Consider the following 24,484-nt stretch of genomic DNA (forward strand, 5'->3'; position numbering starts at 1 on the left):
CTCTTTCCCTTGGTTATTATAAAAATAGTAAATAAGTAAGGTCTGTATAGTAAAGACTCTGCTTACAGGGACCTTTACTACATATTGTTACACTTCCTTTTCTGTTGGAGTTTGGATAGCATGAGTAGCACTTGGTCCTCATTTCTCAGACAACCAACGAACCAGACTTGGGCTTCTTATAGATACTGTTTGTGGTAGCAGCTACTCACTAAGTACAGAAAATGTACCATCTCTCAGGAAGGTACATCCCAGTCTATTCTATCATGTGATAATCCTTCAATGCCCAGTCAGGTCTTAACACGTGTCCAGAATATAAAGTGTATAGAAGAAATCAGAGTACTTTCTTCAGGCAAAAACTGTAGCCCTGGTTTGCAGGAATAATTACAGAAATATTTTCTCATAGGAGCCACTGGCAATAATGAGTAGTGTGCACTTGATTTTTCATTCTAAATTTGTATCTCTAAATCTAGAAATAAAAATCATATCATGTACTGTCTTCGTATACAGAAATCTTCTCATCACATTTGTAAATAATATTTTGTTTTATAAATTTATGACATCTGTGAATTGCAAATCCTTCATAACTTTACAAGTGATTTACAAAATAATAATACGCAGACTCAAACTCTCCAGTCTGCATATAAAAAATAAATATTCTTTTATTTTGATATGCAGCATCTTGATGGGGCTTTTTTTTCTCCCAAGTAAAGAATTAGACACTCAAAACAAGTCTTTAATAAAAACATTAATGTATTATAAATATGCTTATATTATAAACCACAGTGTAAAGTCTAACCTACCAGAGGATGGATTTTCTTGTTCATTAAAAGTATGTAGTCAGTACATATATTCCACATCAATATTCATTTTATTTACTCTATCATGTAAATACTAGAAAATGACATTTTAATAGTAGCCCCCTTCTCTTTTTTTTTTAAGAAAGCAGAGCAATTCAGAATATGTAAACTAGACTCTGAGTTTTGTCAGATGAAATCTGCCATTAAATAGATAACTCTTAAGTTCTGTTCAGTGATATCTGTATTCAGATTTGCTCATCCATTTCAGCTGATTGGTCAAACACAGAATGTAAAACTTGGATGTTATTACTCTGCTTATTAGCAAGAAACTTGGGGTAATCTGAAATGTCGGGCTTCTCCGGCAGTGACCTATAAGGTTTTGCTTTGATTTCACCTTCAGCAAACATAGGCTCCGAAAGCACAGGCTCAGAAAAGGCTTTTCTACAATTTTCACTCTCCTCTCTGTTTTGCCTTATGGATTCTTCTTCCTGGAAGATGTTCTTTACCTTCTCCAGCACAGCATTAACACAGACTGCCTATACAATAAAAAGAGTTTGTAAAATAAAGTTTCTTTTTAAGCTACTATCCACAGATTAAAAACATACAATATAGTGTTTCACATAAAGTCATTTAATCTACTTAATCTAATAAAAAACACTTCTTTTCAGGACCTTGAGGTACGTAATATAATAAGCATTGGGAGATTGTTCTAAATAATACATTACAATCTAGAGAACAATTTAAAACCTAGTATGCTTCAATAAATATATGTTTTACATCTTTTTCCCTCAGTTCATTAGCTGTTTTACGTCTTTATTCTCTTGATGTAATTAAATGAAACATTTTCTGAGAGATGGAATTTGTCCTCAAACATGGTTTTTCTCAAAGTAGTTTTTTTGTTTTAATTTTCTTCCCCCTAGACTTTGCTTATACTTACATGTACAATGAAAGGACATCAACATACCAGTAAGAATTTAGTAAGCTACTATCAGTGGTTTCTGAGTGAATATGTGATCCACTGCCCCCTCCAAAAATGCCACTCAGTACTTTAAGGAGAGGAGTGTCAAAAATAAAACAGAGAAAAATAACTTCAAAAATTCAGAACCACTAAGGACTACATTAATTAAACCTACTCTGTAAGTTTACTAATGATGAAGATGATGATGATGCTAAGTATTCAAGGCAAGCAATGAGAACAGAAAATTCATGAAATATGAGAAGACTTAAACCAGTTTATTTCACCAAAGAAATGCCTCAAGGTAATATAAAGGATTATAAACACTTAGAAGGTTTTCCTAAAGAGGTAACAGCAAAAGGATTGAGGTCCTCACACACACACACACACACACACATATGCACACACCTGCTTGGCTCTTAATTGGGACTTCTTGTATGTTTTGATATGATATATTAACATAAATGTGTAAGAATGCTAACAAAAAAACATAAAAATGATTAAAAGAAATTAAAGAGTACCAAAATAAATAGAAGGATATATTATATTCATGAACTGGAAAGAGGACTTATTCTCCCAGTTATGAAGATATAAAGCTCCTGTAATTAATACAGTGCTCAATTGGTTCAAGAATAGACAAATAGACCAACTGAATAGAACAGAGAATCTATAAACAGACCTACGTATAAAGGACACTTGATTTATACAAAAAAGAGTGTTCTAGGACAATAGAAAAAGGGCTTTTTTTAAAGAAAAATAGATCAATTGGATACTCATGGGGAAAAATTTGACTCTTACCTCATATTAGTTCAAGATGAATCATAAATCTAAAGGTGAAAGGTAAACTAATAAAGCTTCTAGAATATAACAGGAGAATATTTTCGTGACCTTAGGTGTAAGTCAAGATTCTCTTTGACACAGAAAGCACGTAACATAAAGGAAAAGATTAATAAATTGGATGACATTAAAATTATGATATGCTTTTATTTATTTTAAGACTGGATCTCACTATTTTGCCCAAGCTGGTCTCAAACTCCTGGGCTCAAGGTATCCTCCTGCTTCAGCCTCCCCCATCAGCCTCCTGAGTAGCAGGGATTATAGGCACACACCACCATGCCTGGCTAAGAATTTCTTCTTTAAAAGACATTATTAAAAGAATGAAAAGGCAAGTCACAGAGTAAGAGAAGAAGTTTGTCCATATATAATCAAAAAAGGACAGGCTCCTAGAATATGTTTTTTAAAGTAAAAATCAAAAATTGTTTTAAGAAAGACATCTCTCAATAGAAAAGCAAGAAGAGATTTTAACAGAAATTAACAAAGAGGATATCCAAATGTCCAACTAATATATGCAGAGGTACTCAGTCTCATTAATAGTCAAGGAGATGCAAATTAAAACCACAATGTGATTATACTACATGCCCACAAAAATGGCTAAAATGGAGAAGATTGACAATACTGTCAGTAATGATGTGGAGCAACTTGGACTTAAAAAATCTGAGATTTCTGTTAATTGTTAAAAAACCATTTTAGAAAACTCTTTGGCAATATCTACTAGGTATCAGCACATGCATACCTTACGGCCTAGCAGTTTCGCCAAAAGATATGTACAGGAATTTTTTTTTATTATACTTTAAGTTTTAGGGTACATGTACAGAATGTGCAGGTTAATTACATACATATACATGTGCCATGCTGGTGTGCTGCACCCATTAACTCATCATTTAGCATTAGGTATATTTCCTAATGCTATCCCTCCCCCCTCCCCCCACCCCAGAACAGTCCCCAGAGTGTGATGTTCCCCTTCTTGTGTCCATGTGTTCTCGTTGTTCAATTCCCATCTATGAGTGAGAACATGCAGTGTTTGGTTTTTTGTCCTTGCGATAGTTTACTGAGAATGATGATTTCCAATTTCATCCATGTCCCTACAAAGGACATGAACTCATATTTATAGCAACCTTATTCATAGTAGCCAAAACGAAATAATCCAAATGTCCATCAGCAGTAGAATGGATAAATGTTGATACAGTCAATCACTGAATACTACACAGCAGTGAAAATGAGCGAACTACTGCTACAGGCAGTGAATGATCTTAAAACAGTGTTGGGCAAAAGACAAACACAAAAGAATATGTACTAATGACTTTATTTATATAAAATTCAAGCAGTCAAACTATCAGTAGTATTACAAGTCAAAATAGTGATATCCTGTATAGGAAAGGGTAGTGATTGTGAGGGGCAAGAAAGAGGCTTCTGGAATTATGGTAATGTTTTGTTTCTTGACCTGGGTAGTATAGAGATTAATAGATTTTGTGATAATTCATTAAGCTGTACACTTTCCTTTCTGTGTGTTACAGTTTTTTAAGTGGCTATTAATAGAAAATAAAACCCTTATAATTAAAAAATCTTTTATATTTTTCTCATGCACAGCACTTGTAATCCAAAATACACTAATACCTGCGTTCCCCAAAGTGAGAAACCCCAAATGTTAGAATACTGAACTTTAGCCAACCATGGTACAATGGCTGAAAAAAACAACTGTAGCTAAATAACAGTAGAACTAAAAATTCTTGATCAAAAATATTCAAGTGGTAATAAACTTTATAAAAATAAAATTTTAGTTATTTAAGCAAACTGGGTTTTGGTGGATTGACCTGGCTCATCAGAAAAGGAAATTTTTAATATAAAATTGTTTTGTGTAACGAGACTGTTTGTGAATGGTAACACTAAATATTGTACAGTATACTATTGCACAGTATTATTAACATTACATAAAATAAGTAGATTTATTTCTAGATTCTAATAATTTTCTTAACTTACCAAATAAATTAGTGCTGCATATGAAGCATATATTATGCTAGTTAAAGCAGTCTTTGCTGGAAAGGAGATGATTTCAAACAAAGAACCCTTTCTGACCTGCAAAAACAGAAAAGATTTTCTTAATAAACATTTTCAATGTTTCAATGTCATATTGTACAATGTTACTGTAAAATGAGAATTTTTTTTTTTCTAAAGAAAGTCATCTACTTTAGAGCTATCTGGGCTTTTTCACATTGTGAAAATTGTTTATTTTTCCTTTTTTAACAAGAAGACACTTTCTTGTGCTAATCAAAACCTGTGACAAATCTATAAAAATCTTGCATTTCTGCGATCTAAATGACTAATTTTTCCCAATTACCAACTGTGCACACTAGGCGGTGCTGCTGTGCATATTAGAAAAACAGTCTCGTTTGTTCAAATCCATGTAATCATTCTTTACTAATTATTCACAACCTCAATTAAGTAAACAGCAATCAAAATAATAAGCTTTTCCTAGAGATTAATGACCTGCTTGGAAATGTTAATCATGAGACTGCTGAAGGCCAGCATTAACCTTAGATGATCATTAAGCTTCAGAAAATGTTCTGTGCTCATATGCAACAGGCTCTCATGAAACAAAGTTTAACACCAATAATGAAGTTGCCTCTCCTGTGTTTCTAGTTTCTGGCAGTAGGTGTACCGGCCTGAAACATATCAGCTTAACATACTCAGTTATACTGTCTCATGGGCCACCTCTGTTGCCTTCAGCAGGGTATGAAATGAGGACTTTAGGAAAAACATTCCCTTTCCATTCAGCAGTGAAGCAACGGTTAGCCAGGCTCCTCTGAAGTAAGAGCCAAGCAACTTAATGGCTTCGGTGAACTTCCAAAAGGTACAGGCTGTAGCTGATAAAATCATATAAATGCATGGCAAAAACATGCATATAATGTTCATTAGACAACGTTCATTAAAGAGTTATAACATTGAAAAAACTAAAACAATGATTCCAGAATAGTTAGGAAAATTATGTTATAGCCACTCAGTGGTATATTATGCAATCTTTTTATTTTTTCAAACCTTTTATGTATTTTTAATTGACACATTGTAATGGTACATATTTAAGGAGTACAATTTGATGTTTCCATAGAAGTCTATGTTATATAATGATCCAATCAGGGTACTTAGCATCTGTATCACATTGTGCATTTATCATTTCTTTGTGGTGAGAACATTAAAAGATCCTCTCTTCTAGCTATTTTGTAATACATAATATTTTACTGTTAACCGTAGTCACCCTACTGTGCAGTAGAACACCAGCATTTATTATTCCTATCTAATTGTAATTTTGTACCCATTTAACAACCTCTCACCATCCTTCCCTTTTCCCCTTTCCCTACCTAGTCTCTGGTAACCACTGTTCTCCTCTCTGCTTCTATGATATCAACTTTTTGTTGTTGTTGTTAAAATTTCACATGTGGGTGAGATCGTGTGGTACTTGTCTTTCTGTGCCTGGCTTATTTCATTTAACGTGATCTCCAGATTCATCCTTGCCATCACAAATGACAGAATTCTTTTTGATGGTTAAATAGTATTCAATTGTGTATATAAACCACATTTTCTTTATCCATTCACTGTGGTTGGACACGTAGGTTGATTCTATATCTAGGCTATTGTGAATAGTATGCAGCCTTTTAAAAGGTACTTCTGGGCCGGGCACAGTGGCTCACACCTGTAATCCCAGCCCTTTGGGAGACTGAGGCAGGTGGATCACCTGAGGTCAGGAGTTTGAGACCAGCCTGACCAACATGGTGAAACCCCATCTCTACTAAAAATACAAAAATTAGCCAGGTGTGGTGGCACATGCCTGTAATCTCAGCTACTTGGGAGGCTGAGGCAGGAGAATCACTTCAATCCGGGAGGCAGAGGTTGCAGTGAGGTGAAATCATGCCATTGCACTCCAGCCTGGGCAACAAGAGCAAAACTCCATCTCAAAATAAATAAATACAAGGTACTTCTGAAGAACATGTGATAACTTTTTGTTGAACAAACACTTATATGGCACTGTCTACCAGGTCCTGTTCAATGTACTTTATAAGTATTCACATTTAATTCTTAAAACAATCCTATGAAGTTGGTATTATCATTATCCTCATTCCACAACTGGAAAGCAGAAAAAAGAAAAGTAGGCAACTTGCCCCTGGTAATATAGCTGGTAAGTAGCAAAGTGAGGTGTAAACTGGAAATTGTACTCCAGGGCCCAAGTTGTTAACCTGATCATTAAGCTACGCTGCCTTGGGATACACTACTGCTCATGAAGAGTGGCAAAGGACTGCATTACAGGGATGGACTCTGGAGTAAATAGATGTAGTTAATCTCTAGCCCCAGAGTTCTTGAGTAATGAAATCTTGGACAAATTAATTCTTTCCTCTAAGCTTTGTTTCCCTCATCTCCAAATTGAGAATAATAGCTAATGTTTATCTCATAGATTTGCTATAAAGATAAATAAGAAAATGCTTGTAAAATTTTTAGTAAAATGTCTGTGCATGGGTAGTATTAAGGGACATTAATAGTCCCTTATTAGAGAGGGAATATTAATAATAATAGAGAACGATCATGGTTCAAAATAGTAAGCATAACAAGTATGATTGATTCCATTTATATAACATACAAAAACAAGCCAAACTATGCTGTTGGAAGAAAAGGAAACCATTATCCTAGCAAGGGTGAGAATTAGTGACTGCAAGGCAGCATGAGATTTCTTGAGTGCTGCTCACCAAGATGTGTTCAATCTATGAAAATGTATGGAGCTATACACTTAATTTGTGCACTATTCTGTATACTCCAGTATAAAGCTTAAAAATTCTACGTCCCATGTTTTTATGATTAAAATAAACACAATTAATATTGCATAGAAGAAGTTTGGACAGAAATGCACCAAAATTTTAATTGCTGTTATGATTAATTATGTGGCTTTGTATAGTTAACATTTGTAGAACACTCGTTACATGCTAGGTTCTATTCTACTGGCTTTCCTTGCATTGTCTCATTTTATCCTCTAACACACCTATGAAATAAGACCACAGGTTCAGAGAAATTATATTCTTTCTTGTTTTCTATATTTTCTATGTTAGGTTGAAAGTACATATGGTATTTTGTAAATGAAATTATTAAAATATGTGTACATCCTGTTCTAGTATGCTCAGTGTTTGCTTAGTGCTGCCACTACTGAATGCAGAACAAAATTGCCCACTGCAATTTCCTTCTTCCCTCTTAAGTGATTTACAGAACAAGGAAACCAAGAATAGGATCTAGCCTAGTAGCTAAGAGTGGGGGGTGGGGGTGCTGGGGGTTGGGGAAAGGCTGTTTTCTTTCTTCCTCCTTTCTCCTCAGGCCGTACTAACTCCTAGATGTAGGGATAGATAGGGAAAGTTTCTGCCCACTCCCTCCATAGGTCACCTGCAGCATTTCCCAGAATTCCTGGCTTCTGGAAAGAGTTTCCAGGAAAGGAAGTAGCTGCTGCTTTTTCTCTCTAGAAAGAATCAAATTGATAGTATGCCTTTGAATCCCACTTTTAGGCTACACGGAGACAAATATACAAGTAGAGAGCAGACTCTCTAGGAGGAAGAAAAGCAGATATACCTCCTAGCAGAGTGAAAAGGTTCTTGAGCTTGTGAATATATGAATTCATAGTGGGAGGTCCATGTTCAATCATTGGTAGGCCATATACAATAAAAATAAAAGTTGTGTTGTATGGGTTGGTTCTGTGTCCCCACCAAATCTCATGTTGAAATGTAATACCAAATACTGGAGGTGGGGCCTGGTGGGAGGTCATTGGATCATGGGGGCAGTTTCTCATGGTTTAACACCATCCCCACTTGGTACTGTCATCAGGATAGTGAGTTCTCATGAGATCTGGTTGTATAAAAGTGTATGGCCTCTCCCACCTCTCTCTCTTCCTCCTGTTCCAGCCACGTGAAGTGCTGGTTTCCCCTTTGCCTTCCACCTTGATTGTAAGTTACCTGAGGCCTCCCGAGAAGCTGATGCTGCCATGCTTCCTGTACAGCCTACAGAACCATGAGCCAATTAAACCTCTTTTCTTTATAAATTACCCAGACTCAGATATTTCTTTATAGAAGTGCAAGAATGGATGAATATGGGTGTCTACATGAGGAATTACTCTGTTTTATTACATCTTTCTTTCTCAGGTTTTGTCCTTCACCTAAAAGTAATTAAAGCTGATTAGTTTCAAAATAAATTATGTACTTGATATAGGTTATGCTTCTGAATAATTTATCTTTATATTGTTTAAGGGTCATATTTAATTATTTTAATGCTTTTAATTCCTGTAACAAGAAAATATATTTCCTCCAAAATATATGTGGCTCCTGGCAAGTAGCCATTTTTCAACTTTATGATTCACTTTAAAAACATGTTTTTCATATTATAAACCATGCTGTTTCATTTTTGTCTTGCTTTGAGCAGAAATAGTGTATGGTAAAAGCTAAGATAAAAAACAGGAGAAATTTGGTAAGTGGCAGTCTTTAGATGATCTTGGCCTATTTCAAAATTTTTATCTCAACCTTGTTATATTAATTTCACTTTATGTGCATATTTGAGTTAAAAAAAATCTTGATATCAATGTTATGTTCATATATTTCTTTTTAAATTTGGTCATGTAAAACATGTAAAATATATGGATATTTGAGCAGTAAAAACATTTTGAACCTTTAATTCAACTTTTTCCACATAATTTTGACTGCCTTATCTCATAAAAGAAGTATGTGTGTTCATCTTATTTTCACTATTAAGATAAATCACACAAAAAACCCAACAGTGAGCAGTAAAGATTCACTTATTCATGACCTGAAGGTTGGAGAATTACCAGGCCCCATGTAGTTTACATTGTCCAAAACCACCCTGATGAGAGTTACGAGGGGAGTCGTAGGGGAAATTCTAACTCTCAGACAAATGTCGCAGGAAACACTGACTGCTACTTATAGAGAGGTCCAGGAAAAAAGTATTCCTGTTAAGTTTGGAAAAGCTGCACGAATGTGTCTTTGCTTAGCAACTCACAACACCTTTGAATACAGGAAAGACTCCTGACTTTAAAGAAAGCTACATGACTTTATTAACCCCAGTGTTAACATTCTGTAGAACATTGTTCTTAAACAAGCTTTTAATCCGGTGGTCCTGTAAAGGCTCAAATGTCCTAATCCCTTTGCCAACGTGGAGGAGTACTGTATGTCTTCAAGAACCCAGGAGTTCTACTATCTAGAAAATATCCTGTTTCCCCGGGTCTTGATTATACCAGCCAAATTAGCCTCATGGCAGGCCCATGTAGGACCTACAGAACTTCCTGATATTTATGAGGTTTATAGTTTAAACCCCAAATTGGAGTCTAACTTAGAGGGTGGGGTAAGGAAGAAACTTTACATAGGTAAGTTTCTGGTCCTTATCCTGAAAAAAGAACACAAGTTCACTGGGATCCACCTTACAGCCCAGGCATTGTAAACGCTGAGGATTTTCTTCACTTTGGTCCCTATCTTATCCTATACCATGCCGCAATGTGTATACAAAGTAAAAACAGTCAACTCTAATGCCATTATAGGGATGAGTCTATCACAGGAAGAGCTCTTGGTCCTGTGGCTCTGCATTGGCCTGCCAGAATCAACAATGATGTCTGGGAGCTGACGTGTCTTGGCTGAAGTCAGCATTCAAGGCGATTATCTAGGTCACTGCAGCCTAGAGCAGCTGCGGACTCAACTCAGGCAGGCAACTCACAAGGCTAAGCAGATGCACCATTCTGTAAGTACTGGCACTGGAGATGTTGAAAACTACTAGGAAATTCTCTACTAAGAGTTTTCCATTCCTGAGGCTTTTTATAGAACTAGCCACAATTCTATCACTGCAGTCTCATTCCTGCAGAACCTGGAGGGGTTTGAGGAATAATTTTATTCAGCATCCATAGAGCCAAGTGCAAAAGAACCCTCTTCTAACAAGGTGGCAAGCTGGAAAGGCTTGACTCCAACCATTTGTGCAGATGTCTCAGGCCATTAGAATCGCTTTAGGCCATTCCTGCCGGTTGGGTCTTTGGGAAACTTCTATTTGGCACAACATTTCAATACGCTATGACATATTAAGCATGCTCTAGAGCTGAACATCCAATCAGAAAGGCCCGGGTGGATGGCAGAGGGAGCTCCTGAGCCAGTGTCCATTCTTCACCTTGAGGAGACCATTAATGGATGCTGCATCTCAGAACTCCCCATGTCGAAGAGCTGAAACACTATTCTAGTTGTTGTTTGTGTCCCAATGAAAATGTTCCTCTATTTCTTTGTTTCCAAAGGAAGTCACCTGCCTCACTGGTATTCTCAGCCATATAATAGAGAGTTTTGGTAGAGCTATTTAAGGTGCTCCAGCTACAAATGCATTTTTTCATCATTTGTCATGCACAAAACAGTGACCAGACAGAACACATCCAGAAGATATTTGAAAGACACCTTCAGATAAGTTAACCAGGCCACTTACCTTCTTACAGCTAAGTTTTCCTAGAGTGATATCTTTCATGCATCCACAAAGCATATCCCCTTGCATGGTCCTTCCAGCTTTCACCCCTCTTACTTCCCCAAAGCTCCACCTGAGACAGGCAGTTTGACAATTCTTAAAGGAATTCATGCTGGAATCCACTCTGGGTAAGCTGAACTCTGTCTGATGTGGCTTCTCATACTACTGCACTTTCCTCTCAGCACACTCTGGTACCATGGATACACTCCATTTACAGACCAATCCATTGACCTCTGCCACATCTCATACATTCCGGTTGTACCTTTGACTCTCCAGGCCATTGTCCTCATAGGCAGTTCTGTTTCCGTCCTCACTGAGCCTTGAGGTTTGAAACACGTTGTTTACTACAACTTAGTTTTCCCTCACTGGCAATTCTGATTATCAACCCTAGCTACTGTATACTTCCCATGTAAAGCTTCTTCCTAACCCCAGCCCCCAAGGACCCTGGAACCTCTGACCTGGGACTGTTCTCACTTGTCTCACTCCAGCCATACGGAACTACTTATGTTCTCCAAATAAGTCATGTTCTCGCTCACCTCAATATCTTCATATATACTGTTCTTTTCTTGGAATGATTCTCCTACTTCTCATCTGGCTAATTCCTCCTCCTTCAAGACTCAGATACAGTATCCTATCTCTGGAATGTCTACGTGGACCACTCTTTGGAATGCTATGTCTCTTCTTGATGCTTCTGTAGTGCACTTTGCATACTTTGATCATCCACTTGCTACATCCTACTGACACTGTTTGCTTATTTGCCTGTGAGCCCCACAGTCCGTAGGGCAAGGGTTAGACATCTCTGAGTCCCTGGTACCTAATCTAGTGATTTTGCATTTCAGGTTTTCAATAACTTTTTTTTTGTTTTTGAGATGGAGTTTTGCTCTTTTTGCCCAGACTGGAGTGCAGTGGCACGATCTTGGCTCACTGCAACCTCGCCTCCAGGGTTCAAGTGATTCTCCTGCCTCAGCCTCCTGAGTAGCTGGGATTACAGGTACCTGTCACCACGCCCAGCTAATGTTTGTATTTTTAGTAGAGACAGGGTTTCACCATGTTAGCCAGGCTGGTCTTGAACTTCTGACCTCAGGTGATCCACCACCTCGGCCTCCCAAAGTGCTGGGATTACAGGCATGAGCCACCATGCCTGGCCACTATTTGTTGAATAAATAAAAATGTAGAACTATATTTCACTTCCAATAAATTTAATCATCTTAAAACTTGGAAGATATTAAGAAGTAAAGCTGAAAAACATCTGGTTCCATACACATGGCAGACTGAGCTAATGTGGAGCATCTCACACAAAAACACCTAGAAATGTTTTAGGGTACATGTACCCTAAAACTTAAAGTATAATAAAAAAAAGTAAAAAAAAAAAAAAAAAAAAAAAAAAGAAACAGAAATGCTATAAAAATGAAGTTCCAAAGATGTAATACAAAATTGAGCTTACAAAAAGGAAAGGGACCTTTCCCCCCACCCCCAATGCCACAAACAAAAAGGGAACTAAAAGCCAGAGCAGCAAGTATGTGAGCTTATATCCCAGGAACTCTGGAGATGTTACTGGACCGTAAAATAATGGTTGGGTGCTTGAGTATTAATACAGAGACTGGATATGAGGCTTGGGTAGGTGTGAGGTGGAGATCAAGCCTTTGCAGAACTGCAATTTCAGTGAAATTGGGACTCAAACAATTGCATCCACCAGAACAGGAAGAAAGGAAGCTGGTCTCCATGTGGGACTCCCATGAGAGATTAAAATGCGAAGCTTTCCCCTTATAAAGGGATCTGAATTTACCCTATCAGTGTGATGCAGGAAATCCTAAGCTGAAAAAAACATAAAGATTGGTCTCAGGTTGCTGGAACCCCTAGAGCAGCAAGCACAATTTCTCTAGAGGGACAGTTTCACCACCAAGGCCAAAAGAGGCTTTTTTTTTTTTTTTTTTTTTTTAAAGAAACAAAACTCTGAAGTTCTTTTCAAGTTTCAGTTAAAATTATAACATAAGAAAATTATAAGTGAGATGCAATATAGATCACATAAGATAATTAGAATAAGGGCAAAGAAGAAGAGATTTCATAATCATGGATTTTAAATTAATGTCAGAAAAGATAGTCACAGTTAACATCCTGACCTTGCACAAGTCACTTAGTCCCTAAGCCTGTTTTTCTTAGGTTCCTGGAATAAGTTATCACACTTGATCTCTAAATTTACCTCAGAAACTCATTATCAGTCAAAGTAAAAAGGCAAACAGATTATGTCTCTTAGTTCTCATTACTGGATAAAAACACACAAATTCAACTGGAAAGACAGATTTTTTTTCTTGCCACTGAATTTTCATGAGTGTTGGGAGTTAAGTCTCCATGGATTTCTCTCATTCCTGTGCAGATTGGCCCTTCTGAGGAAAGGACATGTTTGAATAGCAAACAGCCTTGCAAAGTAGAAAAAGTATATCCCTCTAGAGAGACATGTACCTCCTTGAACATGTCATAGGCCACTAAAAATAAAGCCCTCTCCTTTTTCCCTGAAACATGTACTTATATTCCAGGGTAATGAATAATTAATCTCTCTCTCTTTCTCCCTCTCTCTGTCTCTCCATCTGTATATCTTTTTGGAGAGGAGGCTAGGGAGATGTGCCAGTGTCCCTATAAAAAGTCCCCAGAGTCTCCTGATTTCAAGGTTCCTCTCTCCTGTGATGCAATGTACTGTGTGCACAGGCAACATTTGGCCCGCATCACATTGCCCTAAGGAATTCAAGCTTAGGGAACCAGCACAAGATACTGCTCTGGCTGACGCTTTTGCTGTGAATAATAAACCATGTGTTCGTGACCCAAGGCTCGTTGTGTGTGTGTTTGTGTGTGTGTGTGTGCATGTGCATATGTGTGTGTACAGTTGTGGCAGGCTAATTTGTTAGCTTGTGGGTAGTGTAAGATCTCAGATCCTTCACAGTTCTGACTTAGCAGAGAAGCAAAAAGGAAGACCCTGAATAGCATAATGGCCTGTGTCTTTAAAGATTATTTCATATTAAATACAGAAGTATTCTTCAAAAGACATTTCTTCTACCAACCCTCTATAAAAAACTATAGGTTTGACAATGCAAGGAAAGAAACATGAAGTCAAAACATTAGGTTTAGAAAGATATTTCAGTGGGGATTTAAGATAATATGGTTTAGCTTTGTTTCTCTTTTGCTTTTTATTTTCCTTTTTTTTCTTTTTCTTTCTTTTTCTTTTTTTTTTTTTTTTTTTTTTTTTTTAGACAGAGTCTTGCTCTGTTGCCCAGGCTAAAGTGCAGTGGTGCAATCTTGACTCACTACAACCTCTGCCTCCCAGTTCAAGTGATTCTCCTGCCTCAGCCTCCTGAGTAGCTGGGATTACAGGCACACCACCATGCTGGCCAATATTTTAGTAGAGACAGTATTTCGCCATGTTGGCCAGGCTGGTCTCAAACTCCTGAGCTCAAAGGATCCACCCGCCTCAGCCTCCCAAAGTGCTGGGATTACAGGCATGAGCCACAGCTATGTTTATTTTCAGTGATCTAAAGATACAGGATTAAGGCTCGTAGTTCATAAAGAATCCAGTGGTTGGCAAACACAAACCATTTTTTGCTTTCTCAGACATCAGAAATTATAAAAGAGCCTTTTATAAATGCTGCTCTCAGGCAATTTGTAGCTGAAATATATGATGCTTTCTAGAAATGTCAAAATCTTTCATTAAAGAGAGACTCCAACATAAAGGGTATTTGTTGATTTCAGCTATCCAGGATCCATTTTTTACCTTCTTGAAGCAACCCAGATTTTTGTTTGAGGATTCCCCCATTCCACACCACTCTCAGGTCATGTGGTCTGGACAGAGCTCCAACCCCAGCTCTAGGGATAAGCAGGTAATCAAGTTCTAGGCCAATCAGTGCATCTCATGTCCTTGGTTTAGAGGTAAGCCCTAAGAACACAAGCCATGCTCTTGGAATGAACCTGGAGACTTTCCCATTGGGGTCAGGGGTTTTCTCTCTCTTTTTTTTCTGCTGGAATTGAACCTGGAAGAATATAGCCAAGGAACAGCTGCAAATTATCTTGCAACTATGAGGGGAAAGTCAGCCTAATAATGGAGTCAAGACAGAAAGAAGAACCAAGACACTGAGCAAAAGCGAGAAAGGATCCAGAAGATATCATTTGAATACCTGCATCCAGCCATGTCGGGAATCTTAACAGCTCTGGGTTGTTTATGGGAGCTAATACATCTTCTTTTTTGGTTTAACTCAATTGGAGCCCCATTTTCTTCTCCTTCAACAAAGAGTTCAAATTAATTTGTCCTGCAGTTTAGATGCCAGAATTGCAAAATTCTGAATCTTTGTAGTGACATTTAGGATGCTTTGTATAATGCCCAAATTGAAAAACTCTGAGTTTTGCACCGTGAAGTTTAGAAAGCAAGAAATTGATTCCAAAAAAGTTTTAAGAGTTGTTGTCTTCAATAAAATATAACAGAGCCTCAGTAAGAATGTAGAAAATGTAATTTGAATTTATAGGTAAATATACTCAATATATTATGTCAAACAAAGGTTGCCTTGGAAACATAACAAAGTTATGAGGAAAAAGGAACAAAACACAATAATTTTTAAGGCTAGTTGTAAGATTTCTGTTAGATTTAACATAAATGGTAATTTACATGCATATATTTAAGTTGCACCATTTAAAAGGGACAGTTTCATATAGTTCAATTAAACAATAAGGTAGAAAAAAGTCCACATTGCACTATATTTTAAAAAGGCCCAACCATTCATTTCTCTTATCCAAGTATATCTGTTTTACACATAGGACAATCAAGTTCACCACATTTTATTTTTTAAGTTTTGCAAATTTAAAAGTTTCTTAAAAAGGGGTCCTTGTGCATATGCAGTATTCCCTTACCTGCATGTTATATAGGGGTTGCCTCGGCGCATTAACTTCCCTCAGCAGACGACCAGATATGTCCCTTAGCTCTAAAAGTCTGCATGCAAGTTGAGGATGCAGAAGTTTGGCCACTGATTTGGAGGATCTGGATATGCTGTTTAATCCGCGAATTAATGTTGATCGATTAATCTTAGCTAAAGCAATAGCCATCCTGATTTTGGATGTTTTCTGCGCAGGTTCTCTTTTCTGAAAAATAGGCCATTGAAAAGTAACTGATGTGTAATCTCCAATGCATTATTAAAACTACTTCTGGCAGAGACTGACTACTATATAACTACATTGTGCATGGTGTCATGCACATATTCAACATCCAATATTTCTGTCCCCCCATGAAACCCCTTGAATTCCCTGCCATGTACTTAAATCTTTTTTTTTTTTAATGGAATTTCATTCTTGTGGCCCAGGCTGGAGTGCAATGGCACGATCTCAGCTCACTGCAACCTCTGCCTCCCAGGTTCAAGCAATTTTCCTGACTCAGCCTCCCGAGTAACTGGGCATACATGCGAGCACCACCACGCCCATCTAATTTTTATATTTTTAGTAGAGACGGAGTTTCACCATGCTGGCCAGGCTGGTCTCGAACTCCTGATCTCAGGTGATCTGCCTGCCTCAGCCTCCCAAAGTACTGGGATTACAGGTGTGAGCCACCACACCCAGACTTTAAATCTTTATATATGTATATTTTTTTCCCTGGGATAAATATCAAGAATTGAAGTAACCAGCAAAAAGATACAAATGTTTCATTTTCCTCCTAGATTTACATATTTTGTGTACTGAATTTTTACTTAAAAAAATTATTTTTTAATTTCAATAGTTTTTGGGGAACAGCTGGTATTTGGTTACATGAATACGTCCTTTTGTGGTAATTTCTTAGATTTTGCTGCACCCATCACCCGAGCAGTGTACACTGTACCAAATGCACACTGAATTTTTAAAGAGCTATTAAGCAAACAAGAATTCTTCTTAACTGATTTCTCTGTTTGATCTCTACTCTTTAAATATATATCTTGCTTTTCTTTTTTTATTTTCTTCTTGCTACAGCCATGCCCATTTCTTTGTCATTGGCAATTACAATGCTGAACTTTACTCTTCTATATTTGTCAAACTAGCCTGTCAGAAAATCTTACTAAATTCTTTCTCTACCTTGTCCCAGAATTTGACCACTTCTCATTACCCCCAGTACAGCACCGAGTCTATTATATTTGAATTCTACCATCATCTATTTTCCAGATTAGTGAATTTGCCTCCTAAGTGGTTTCTCTGCTTCCACCTTTGCCTATTTTCATTCTGTTCATCAATACACCAGCCAGAGAGATCTAATTAAAACTTATGTCAGATCATATTTTCCTTCTATTCAACTGCTTCAGTGGCTTCCAATTGCTCTCAGTGTAAAAGCCAAAGTACATACTGTGGTCCACAAGGCCCTACAAAGGTTGTCTTTTCTTCACCTGTTCAGCCTCATCTTTTTCTCTTTCCTTCCCTTGCCTAAAAACTTGTTGAAGTTTTTAGGTGTCTAGGATTTTGCACTAGCTATGCCATTTGATTCCTCAAGCATCCCAAGGTTCACTCCCTCACTTCCTTCACATCTTCATTCAAGAATCGCTTTCTCACTAAGACTTTCTTGGTCACTCTACCCAAATCATCAATTGTGCTCTCTATCCCTGCACCTCGATTTTGCATCCCTTCTCTGCTGTAGTTTTTCTTCTCCTTAACACTTACACTAATGTACTATATTGTTTATTTTCCTTGTTCATTGTTTTTTACTTGTAAGTGTTTTATATCCATTTAGCTTGCTTCTTTTTCTCCAGAGCCAAAGTAGTGTCTGGCATGTAATACGCACTCTATCTTTGTCAGAATGAATGAATGAAGAGTATCAGAAAATAAAACAAATTAATCTTGAGAAACATCAAAAAAATACCAAATATTACATTAGAAACCACACAGAAAGTTTTCAGTGCACAATTCTATAACTTTCACAATAATGATAATTCTCCACAAGAAACAACTCACCAAAGACAAAAATATAATTGAATTAGCATTCTAGTGACAGTCATAGTCTCATTACTTTCAGAAACCTAAATGCCATTACAGGTAATTTCCAAACATCATTGGTGCCTTCTTAGCAGTTTTTTTCACACATTAACAATAACCAACAACAACAAAAAAGCATAGAGAATTCAGAAAAGTACATCTAAGAGCATAAAACTCCAAAATTTTTGGCATGGATTCTAATATGTCCTGTCTACAACTTCTATTTTGTAGTATATATGGTTAAGTACAAGATAACAGAAAAAAGATATATTCATCTTTCATATTTAAAAACTCACAAAAATTGACCCTATTTATCCTAAAATATTTTTCTCTTATTCCAAGAATGAGCATCTAAATTAAAATTTTTTAGATACCCAATTGTAGTACATAATTTAAAGGTTTACTATTTTAAATTCATCATATGGAAATCTTTTGAAATTTGCAAGTGTAAACCTTTAAAAATTACTCTTTACTAAGGAAGTAGATACTAAGGCTATTGTCTGGGCTGGCTGGGACAGAAGGGGTGGAAAGAACTGAACCCCAGAAGCCATCATCTCAAGCCAAGATTCTAAAATTAACTTTCTGGCCAGGCACCATGGCTCATGCCTGTAATCCCAGCACTTTGGGAGGCCAAGGCGGGCAGATCACTTGAGGTCAGGAGTTTGAGACCAGCCTGGCCAACCTGGTGAAACCCCATCTCTACTAAAAATACAAAAATTGATCCAGCATGGTGGCGGACACCTGTAATCCCAGCTATTTGGGAGGCTGAGGCAGGAGAACAGCTTGAACCCAGGAGGCAGAGGTTGCAGTGAGTGGAGATTGCACTATTGCACTTCATCCTGGGCGACAGAGCAAGACTCCATCTCAAAAAAATAAGTAAAATAAAATAAAAGTAACTTTCCTAGCCTCAAAAAGAAAATTTCCTTCAAAATCTATCCAGGAAGAATGATTTAGTAATCATTATTCTGGTTGTATTCTAGGTATATTCCTCTACAAAAATTCCATCGTCACTCCCATCAAATCTTTTTTTGTTCCAGGCCAGCAAGATGGCCTTTTCCTAAATAGATACATGCCTGGGTGGCGGGGGGAGGAAGATTTAAATACTAATCACAAAATTTAGAATTTTAAGATACAACCCAATTAATAAAGCCCTCTAAGAATTTTTAAGACCATTCCTTTCACTGTTTGGGAAGTATGGATCATCCTGGAAATAAAAAAAATTTGCAGCATTTACAATTTAACCTTTTAAAAATAATCTGCTTAACAACGGAGTATTAGTAATGTTTTCCACATAATTTATATTTGAAGGGTAAATAACTTCAAATATGTGATAATATCTCCTAACTACTCAAGTTTCTTGCCAATCTCAGCAACACATTCTTCAAAGGAAATAGTGGGAAAACAGCAATATTAAGTGTTTTGAAAATGAGAAATAAAGTAACTAATTATGTTCCTATTTGAGTTGGGTAAAGTTCTATAAGGAAATTACTTCATTTAGTTGGAAATAGGAACTCACAGCTTTACCTTTGGGGATCACAATATTCAACTGATGTCACCATAAACCATGCTTATGGTTCTAATGATAATGAGGCTATTCGGAAGGTAGAAATGAATGAATGAAGTTGCCATTTCTTTGATTAAATAAAACCCCAGTTTCTCTGATTTCAGCAATGGTGGGAGAATCAAAACTTGAAAACGATAACAAGGTTTTCCATGCCTGTCTCTGGCTTCCTAGGATTCACCCTGAGTCTTCTAAATAATTACTACTGTGCTGGCCTGAGCTATTTGACATTGACCAGGCATGTACATCTGCCCATCTCTTTCCTTCCTACTCCAGAGCATAGCCAAAATAGTCTCCAATGTTTCAAAAGACTTTATACCAAGGCTAGGGGAATGCAAAAAGGGGGAGCAACTGGATGCCAAGTCTAAGATACAGCATTAGAAAACCCAGTTTGCCCTCAGAAACTCTTAAGCCTTACCTTGCATGCTTAGCTGATCTGACCAGCACTTGGATGCCATGTTACTACTGTGCCTGCAGATTCCTACACTTTAGTATCACCCCTCCTCAAACACTAGACCCAAGAGAGGGCTGGCCAAAGGCAGAAAGCAGTTGCTTCCCCTGACACTAAGGCCAACCTTCCAAGTTCTGGTGTCCTGTATCTAATATGACCACTTCTTCCTATGATGACTGATACTGGGAATGTCCACTTCCCCCAGGGCTATTATCTTACAGGCTAAATCAGTATTGTCTTCTATTATACCATCTAGGAGTCCATTCTACGAGTCCCAGAACTCTACTATAGCTAAGGGAGTTCAGTGGGTCCTGACAGTTAAAACTCATCCAATTCAATGGTAAACAAGAATGCCTATCAGTTAACTTTTTGTTTGTTTGTTTTTTTGAGACGGAGTCTCGCTCTGTCGCCCAGGCTGGAGTGCAGTGGCACGATCTCGGCTCACTGCAACCTCCGCCTCCCAGGTTCACGCCATTCTCCTGCCTCAGCCTCCCGAGGAGCTGGGACTACAGGCGCCCACCACCACGCCTGGCTAATTTTTTGTATTTTTAGTAGAGATGGGGTTTCACCGTGTTAGCCAGGATGGTCTCCATCTCCTGACCTTGTGATCCGCCTGCCTCAGCCTCCCAAAGTGCTGGGATTACAGGCCTGAGCCACCGCCCCTGGCCCAGTTAACTTATTTTTAGAAATGTATAAGCTCAGTAATTTGAATCATCTGCGTATATAACAATTACCTTCTATTCAGAACAGAACATTATTTTTGCTAAATAAGAGTTTAAGTCACAGCAACCATTATTGGTGAATGAGGGGTTCCACATAAGTAAATTTTCTGGGTAACTAAAATTTTATCCACTTAGTGTTGGCTAAATTTTTACTGACATGCAAAATAACTTTAAAAAATGTATCCCATACTTGACGTCTTTGAGGATTCTGACTGCTGCTAATTCCTCTCTCCTTTTTCTCTCCACTTCTATGGCTTTCATCAAATTTCATTCTCTTCATTCTCTTCTTTTCTCTGATGCCCTGCTAACCCTTTAAACAATGGCATTGTCGGGCATTCTATCCTATGCCCTAATGTTACTACACAATCTTCTTGAGCAGTGATGATTGCCATTTTTGTTTAAATGTACACTACAGTTAGTTAAATACATGGTTTAACTATGCACTATAACAACACACTATACACTGATGACTCCCAAATATACATCTTCAGCCGGGCTTCTCTTGAGCTTCCAACCTACATATGCAATTTATAACTCAACTCCAAGGCTTGGACAGGATGTGGCATGACCCCTTAAACTGTGATCCAATCAAACTCATTATCTCTAAAGCTGCTCTTCCTCATCTTGTCTTTGGTCCTAGTTAATGGGATCACTATTCTTCTAGCCACCCACGAAATCCAGAATCTTCCTCAACCTTTACACATTCTCTCTCATCCCACACTGTCAGTTTCAAAATATGCTAAATATCTCTTGTGCTCAACCCATTCTATTCCCAACGTTAATGTCCTTGTTCTTAGCTGTCATTTGCAACAAAATCTTCCTAGAAGCTCTGCCTCCATTCGGATCTCATTACCACTAAAAAAGTATTTTCAATGTGCAAACTGAATATCATTTTCAAGCCCAAAACCTTTCTGTGGCTGATACCTGTGTTACATATAAGGGAAAGTCCAGTCTTTTTCACATGGCATACAAAGACCTCCACACCTTTTCCTACTATTTCCTATCTCAACCCTTCTATCCTACATGCCTTTAATTTATATTTATTTGACATTTTGGAAACATGCTATGCTGTTTCCTACTTTGTGGCCTAACCCCCACTGCCAACGGAATATGCTTCCCTGCCCCTACCCACTGATCCCACCCTTTTCTTTACCTTGAAAACTACTATTCATCCTTTGGGACCCAACTTAAAAGCATCCTTCCTCCATGAAGCCTTCTCTGACCTTCCTCAGTAGAGTCATTCACTCCTCTAAATTAGATATAGAGAGGTAACACTTACCATATTCTAATGCAATTACTCCTTTACAATTCTATCTGCATTAGATTAAGCTCATTGGTGGAAAGGATCGCATCTTGTTTATCTCTGTATTTCCTCTCTCCAGTCCCAAGCAATAGTGAGGTGTTTACTAAATGTCTGATGGCTGGTTGTCTGCAGGTGTGGTTAAAGTTAGCTCTAATACCCCTCCTTTGGAATGAAATATGTATACTTTGTGATTACTGTGTTACTCAGAGTGCTTTTTGTTAACTGCCAGGTTTTGGTTATATACCTCATGTTTGACATTGCCAAGAGTCTGACTTCTGGATAAGTGGATTGTTCCTGTACCATGTACCTTCACAGCATATTCTATTCCAACTATGATCAAAATGACCGAACCACATTTTTCCATTAAGAGCTGTGTAATGGAGTAAATTAGTTTACATGTGTTCCCTAAACAAGTTGTTACTTTTTCCTGACTTTATGTCTCTTCAAAATATATACCCTCCTCCTCCTTCACTCCCAATATTTTCTCTGTTTCAAATCCTTTTTGGAACACAGGTTTAAAAAATATACAGGTATACCTTATTTAAATTGATACTACTGTTTTCTTTCCGTATTAAACACACATCCATGTTGTATTTATCTTTCCATTGTTAAAATTTATCTCAAGTTTTTGCACTGATTTAATTGTCATAGATTTTTGCTAAAGTGTATCTAGGTATTTTTCTGATTTTACTTTGCAATTGTAGTGATGAGAGACTGCCAGGTGTTTATCCTAATGACATAGTTATTGTCTTTAAACTTAATTCTCAATCTACCTCACCTCTTGGTCCACAATCTCTCTGCTTCCCAAAGACTCCTCTTAATGAATAATATTTGAAATTTGTTTTTCTGAGGCAAAATTAGTGTTTTCTAAAGTTTTCAGCACTGATCTCAAAATCAAGCATTAAATAATTGGTATGATACTAAAAATAGAATATATTTTTTCTATTCCTTTTAAAGGTTATAAAATCACATTACCTGATTAGACTGTGATAATCTTAGGATGGTGGGAAATTCATCTTTAAACTCATCTACAAGGTCCATGATTGCTTTCTGGATCCCCTCGACTAAGACAAAAAGAGGTTAGGAAAAAGAAGACTTTGAAAACATCCCCTAAATGTTTCAAAAGAACATGAAACACTTGATCAAATTCCTAGATGACTGGGAAAGTAAAGGAACTCTAGGGGATCTTATTCCCAGTTGTTCCCACACCCATACACCCTTTACAACAAGATTGTGTGTACTTCTTCCAGAAAAGTTCTTCAACACCTGCCCACATATCCACCCAACAGGTTTGATTGGCATGGTGAGTTCTTGCTTGGGTTCCTAGTGCTTAACAAGCTTGCGGGCCTGGGTAATGCTTGTCCTAGTCTGCCATTAGTGAAAGATGAGGGTAGCCTTCCACTTGGGAAAGCCAGCAAGGACAGAACTCACAGCTCACTGCTGGAATTCTTTGTTACTGCATAATACGCTTCCGAGAACCTGCTACAGAATCTTCTGACATCACTCTGGCAGCAAGAGGAAGAAGAGTGTGTTTGGAGGCATAAGGGAAGGAGTGAGGGGATTGAATAATAAAGTACACTAAGGAGTTCTATGATATAAGTTGAAATTTGTCCCAAATTCTGCAGTGATACCACAAATAATGGATCATCTGAGAACAAAGGTCCCTTTGAAAAAAACTGGCGTGTGCTTTAAAAGAAATGCTTTATATATGATGCCAAATAGAAAAGAAACACCAGCAGTGAATTCAGAAAGATTCTGAATAGATTGTTTTTGCTTCACCAATGAGGATCACTAGGTCAAACTTGGGCAAAACTGTAAAGTCTTTGGTTTCTCTGCTTTATAATCTCAATCTCTTTTCTTCGTCTTTTACCCTCCTAGTACCCTCACACGTCAGATGACCATTAGTTCCCCCGATCAAATATGGGAAAACTTGATACCATGCAGACTTGATACCATGCAGACTTGATTGACTGCCTAGTTTTATATATATATATATATATATATATATATATTTTTTTTTTTTTTTTTTTTTTTTTTTTGAGACGGAGTCTCACCCTGTTGCCCCAGGCTGGAGTGCAGTGGCGCGATCTTGGCTCACTGCAACCTCCGCCTCCCAGGTTCACACCATTCTCCTGCCTCAGCCTCCCGAGTAGCTGGGACTACAGACGCTGCCACCACACCCGGCTAATTTTTTGCATTTTTAGTAGAGACGGGGTTTCACCGTGTTAGCCAGGATGGTCTCCATCTCCTGACCTCGTGATCTGCCTGCCTCGGCCTCCCAAAGTGCTGGGATTACAGGCGTGAGCCACCGCGCCCGGCCGACAGCCTAGTTATATTTTAGTGTGAATGAAATAGTTGGTTAACCTGAATCCCATTCT

The 24,484-nt window shown here is 37.6% G+C and overlaps 1 protein-coding gene across 2 annotated transcripts; it reads right to left on the bottom strand.

The window, feature by feature from the left end:
• Positions 1-732: 732 nt before the first annotated feature.
• SPATA9 (spermatogenesis associated 9) lies at positions 733-23,574 on the bottom strand. Of its 2 annotated transcripts, none has more exons than XM_024246863.3 (5): positions 23,348-23,574; positions 23,082-23,170; positions 15,997-16,224; positions 4,570-4,665; positions 733-1,333 (listed from the first exon to the last, which is right to left on the bottom strand). In XM_024246863.3, exons 1-5 carry the CDS (start codon positions 23,406-23,408, stop codon positions 1,043-1,045), a joined length of 765 nt encoding a protein of 254 aa, XP_024102631.2. In that variant the 5' UTR covers positions 23,409-23,574; the 3' UTR covers positions 733-1,042. The 2 variants fall into 2 exon arrangements, with proteins under 2 accessions (XP_024102631.2, XP_054411727.1); XM_054555752.2 differs by having other exon boundaries at positions 23,373-23,549.
• Positions 23,575-24,484: the final 910 nt, after the last annotated feature.

Source organism: Pongo abelii, chromosome 4 (assembly GCF_028885655.2).
Source record: "Pongo abelii isolate AG06213 chromosome 4, NHGRI_mPonAbe1-v2.0_pri, whole genome shotgun sequence".
Lineage (NCBI taxonomy): Eukaryota > Metazoa > Chordata > Mammalia > Primates > Hominidae > Pongo > Pongo abelii.

What these genes read in the sequence shown, in the direction of transcription:
- SPATA9 (XM_024246863.3), bottom strand. Translation starts at nt 23,408, where the DNA reads ATGCCAATCAAACCTGTTGGGTGGATATGTGGGCAGGTGTTGAAGAAC. An exon ending in GAAGAACTTTTCTGGAAGAA is followed by an intron (nt 23,171 to 23,347) that starts GTACACACAATC and finishes TTTTTGTCTTAG; the next exon opens with TCGAGGGGATCCAGAAAGCA. An exon ending in ATGCAGCACTAATTTATTTG is followed by an intron (nt 1,334 to 4,569) that starts GTAAGTTAAGAA and finishes TTTATTGTATAG; the next exon opens with GCAGTCTGTGTTAATGCTGT.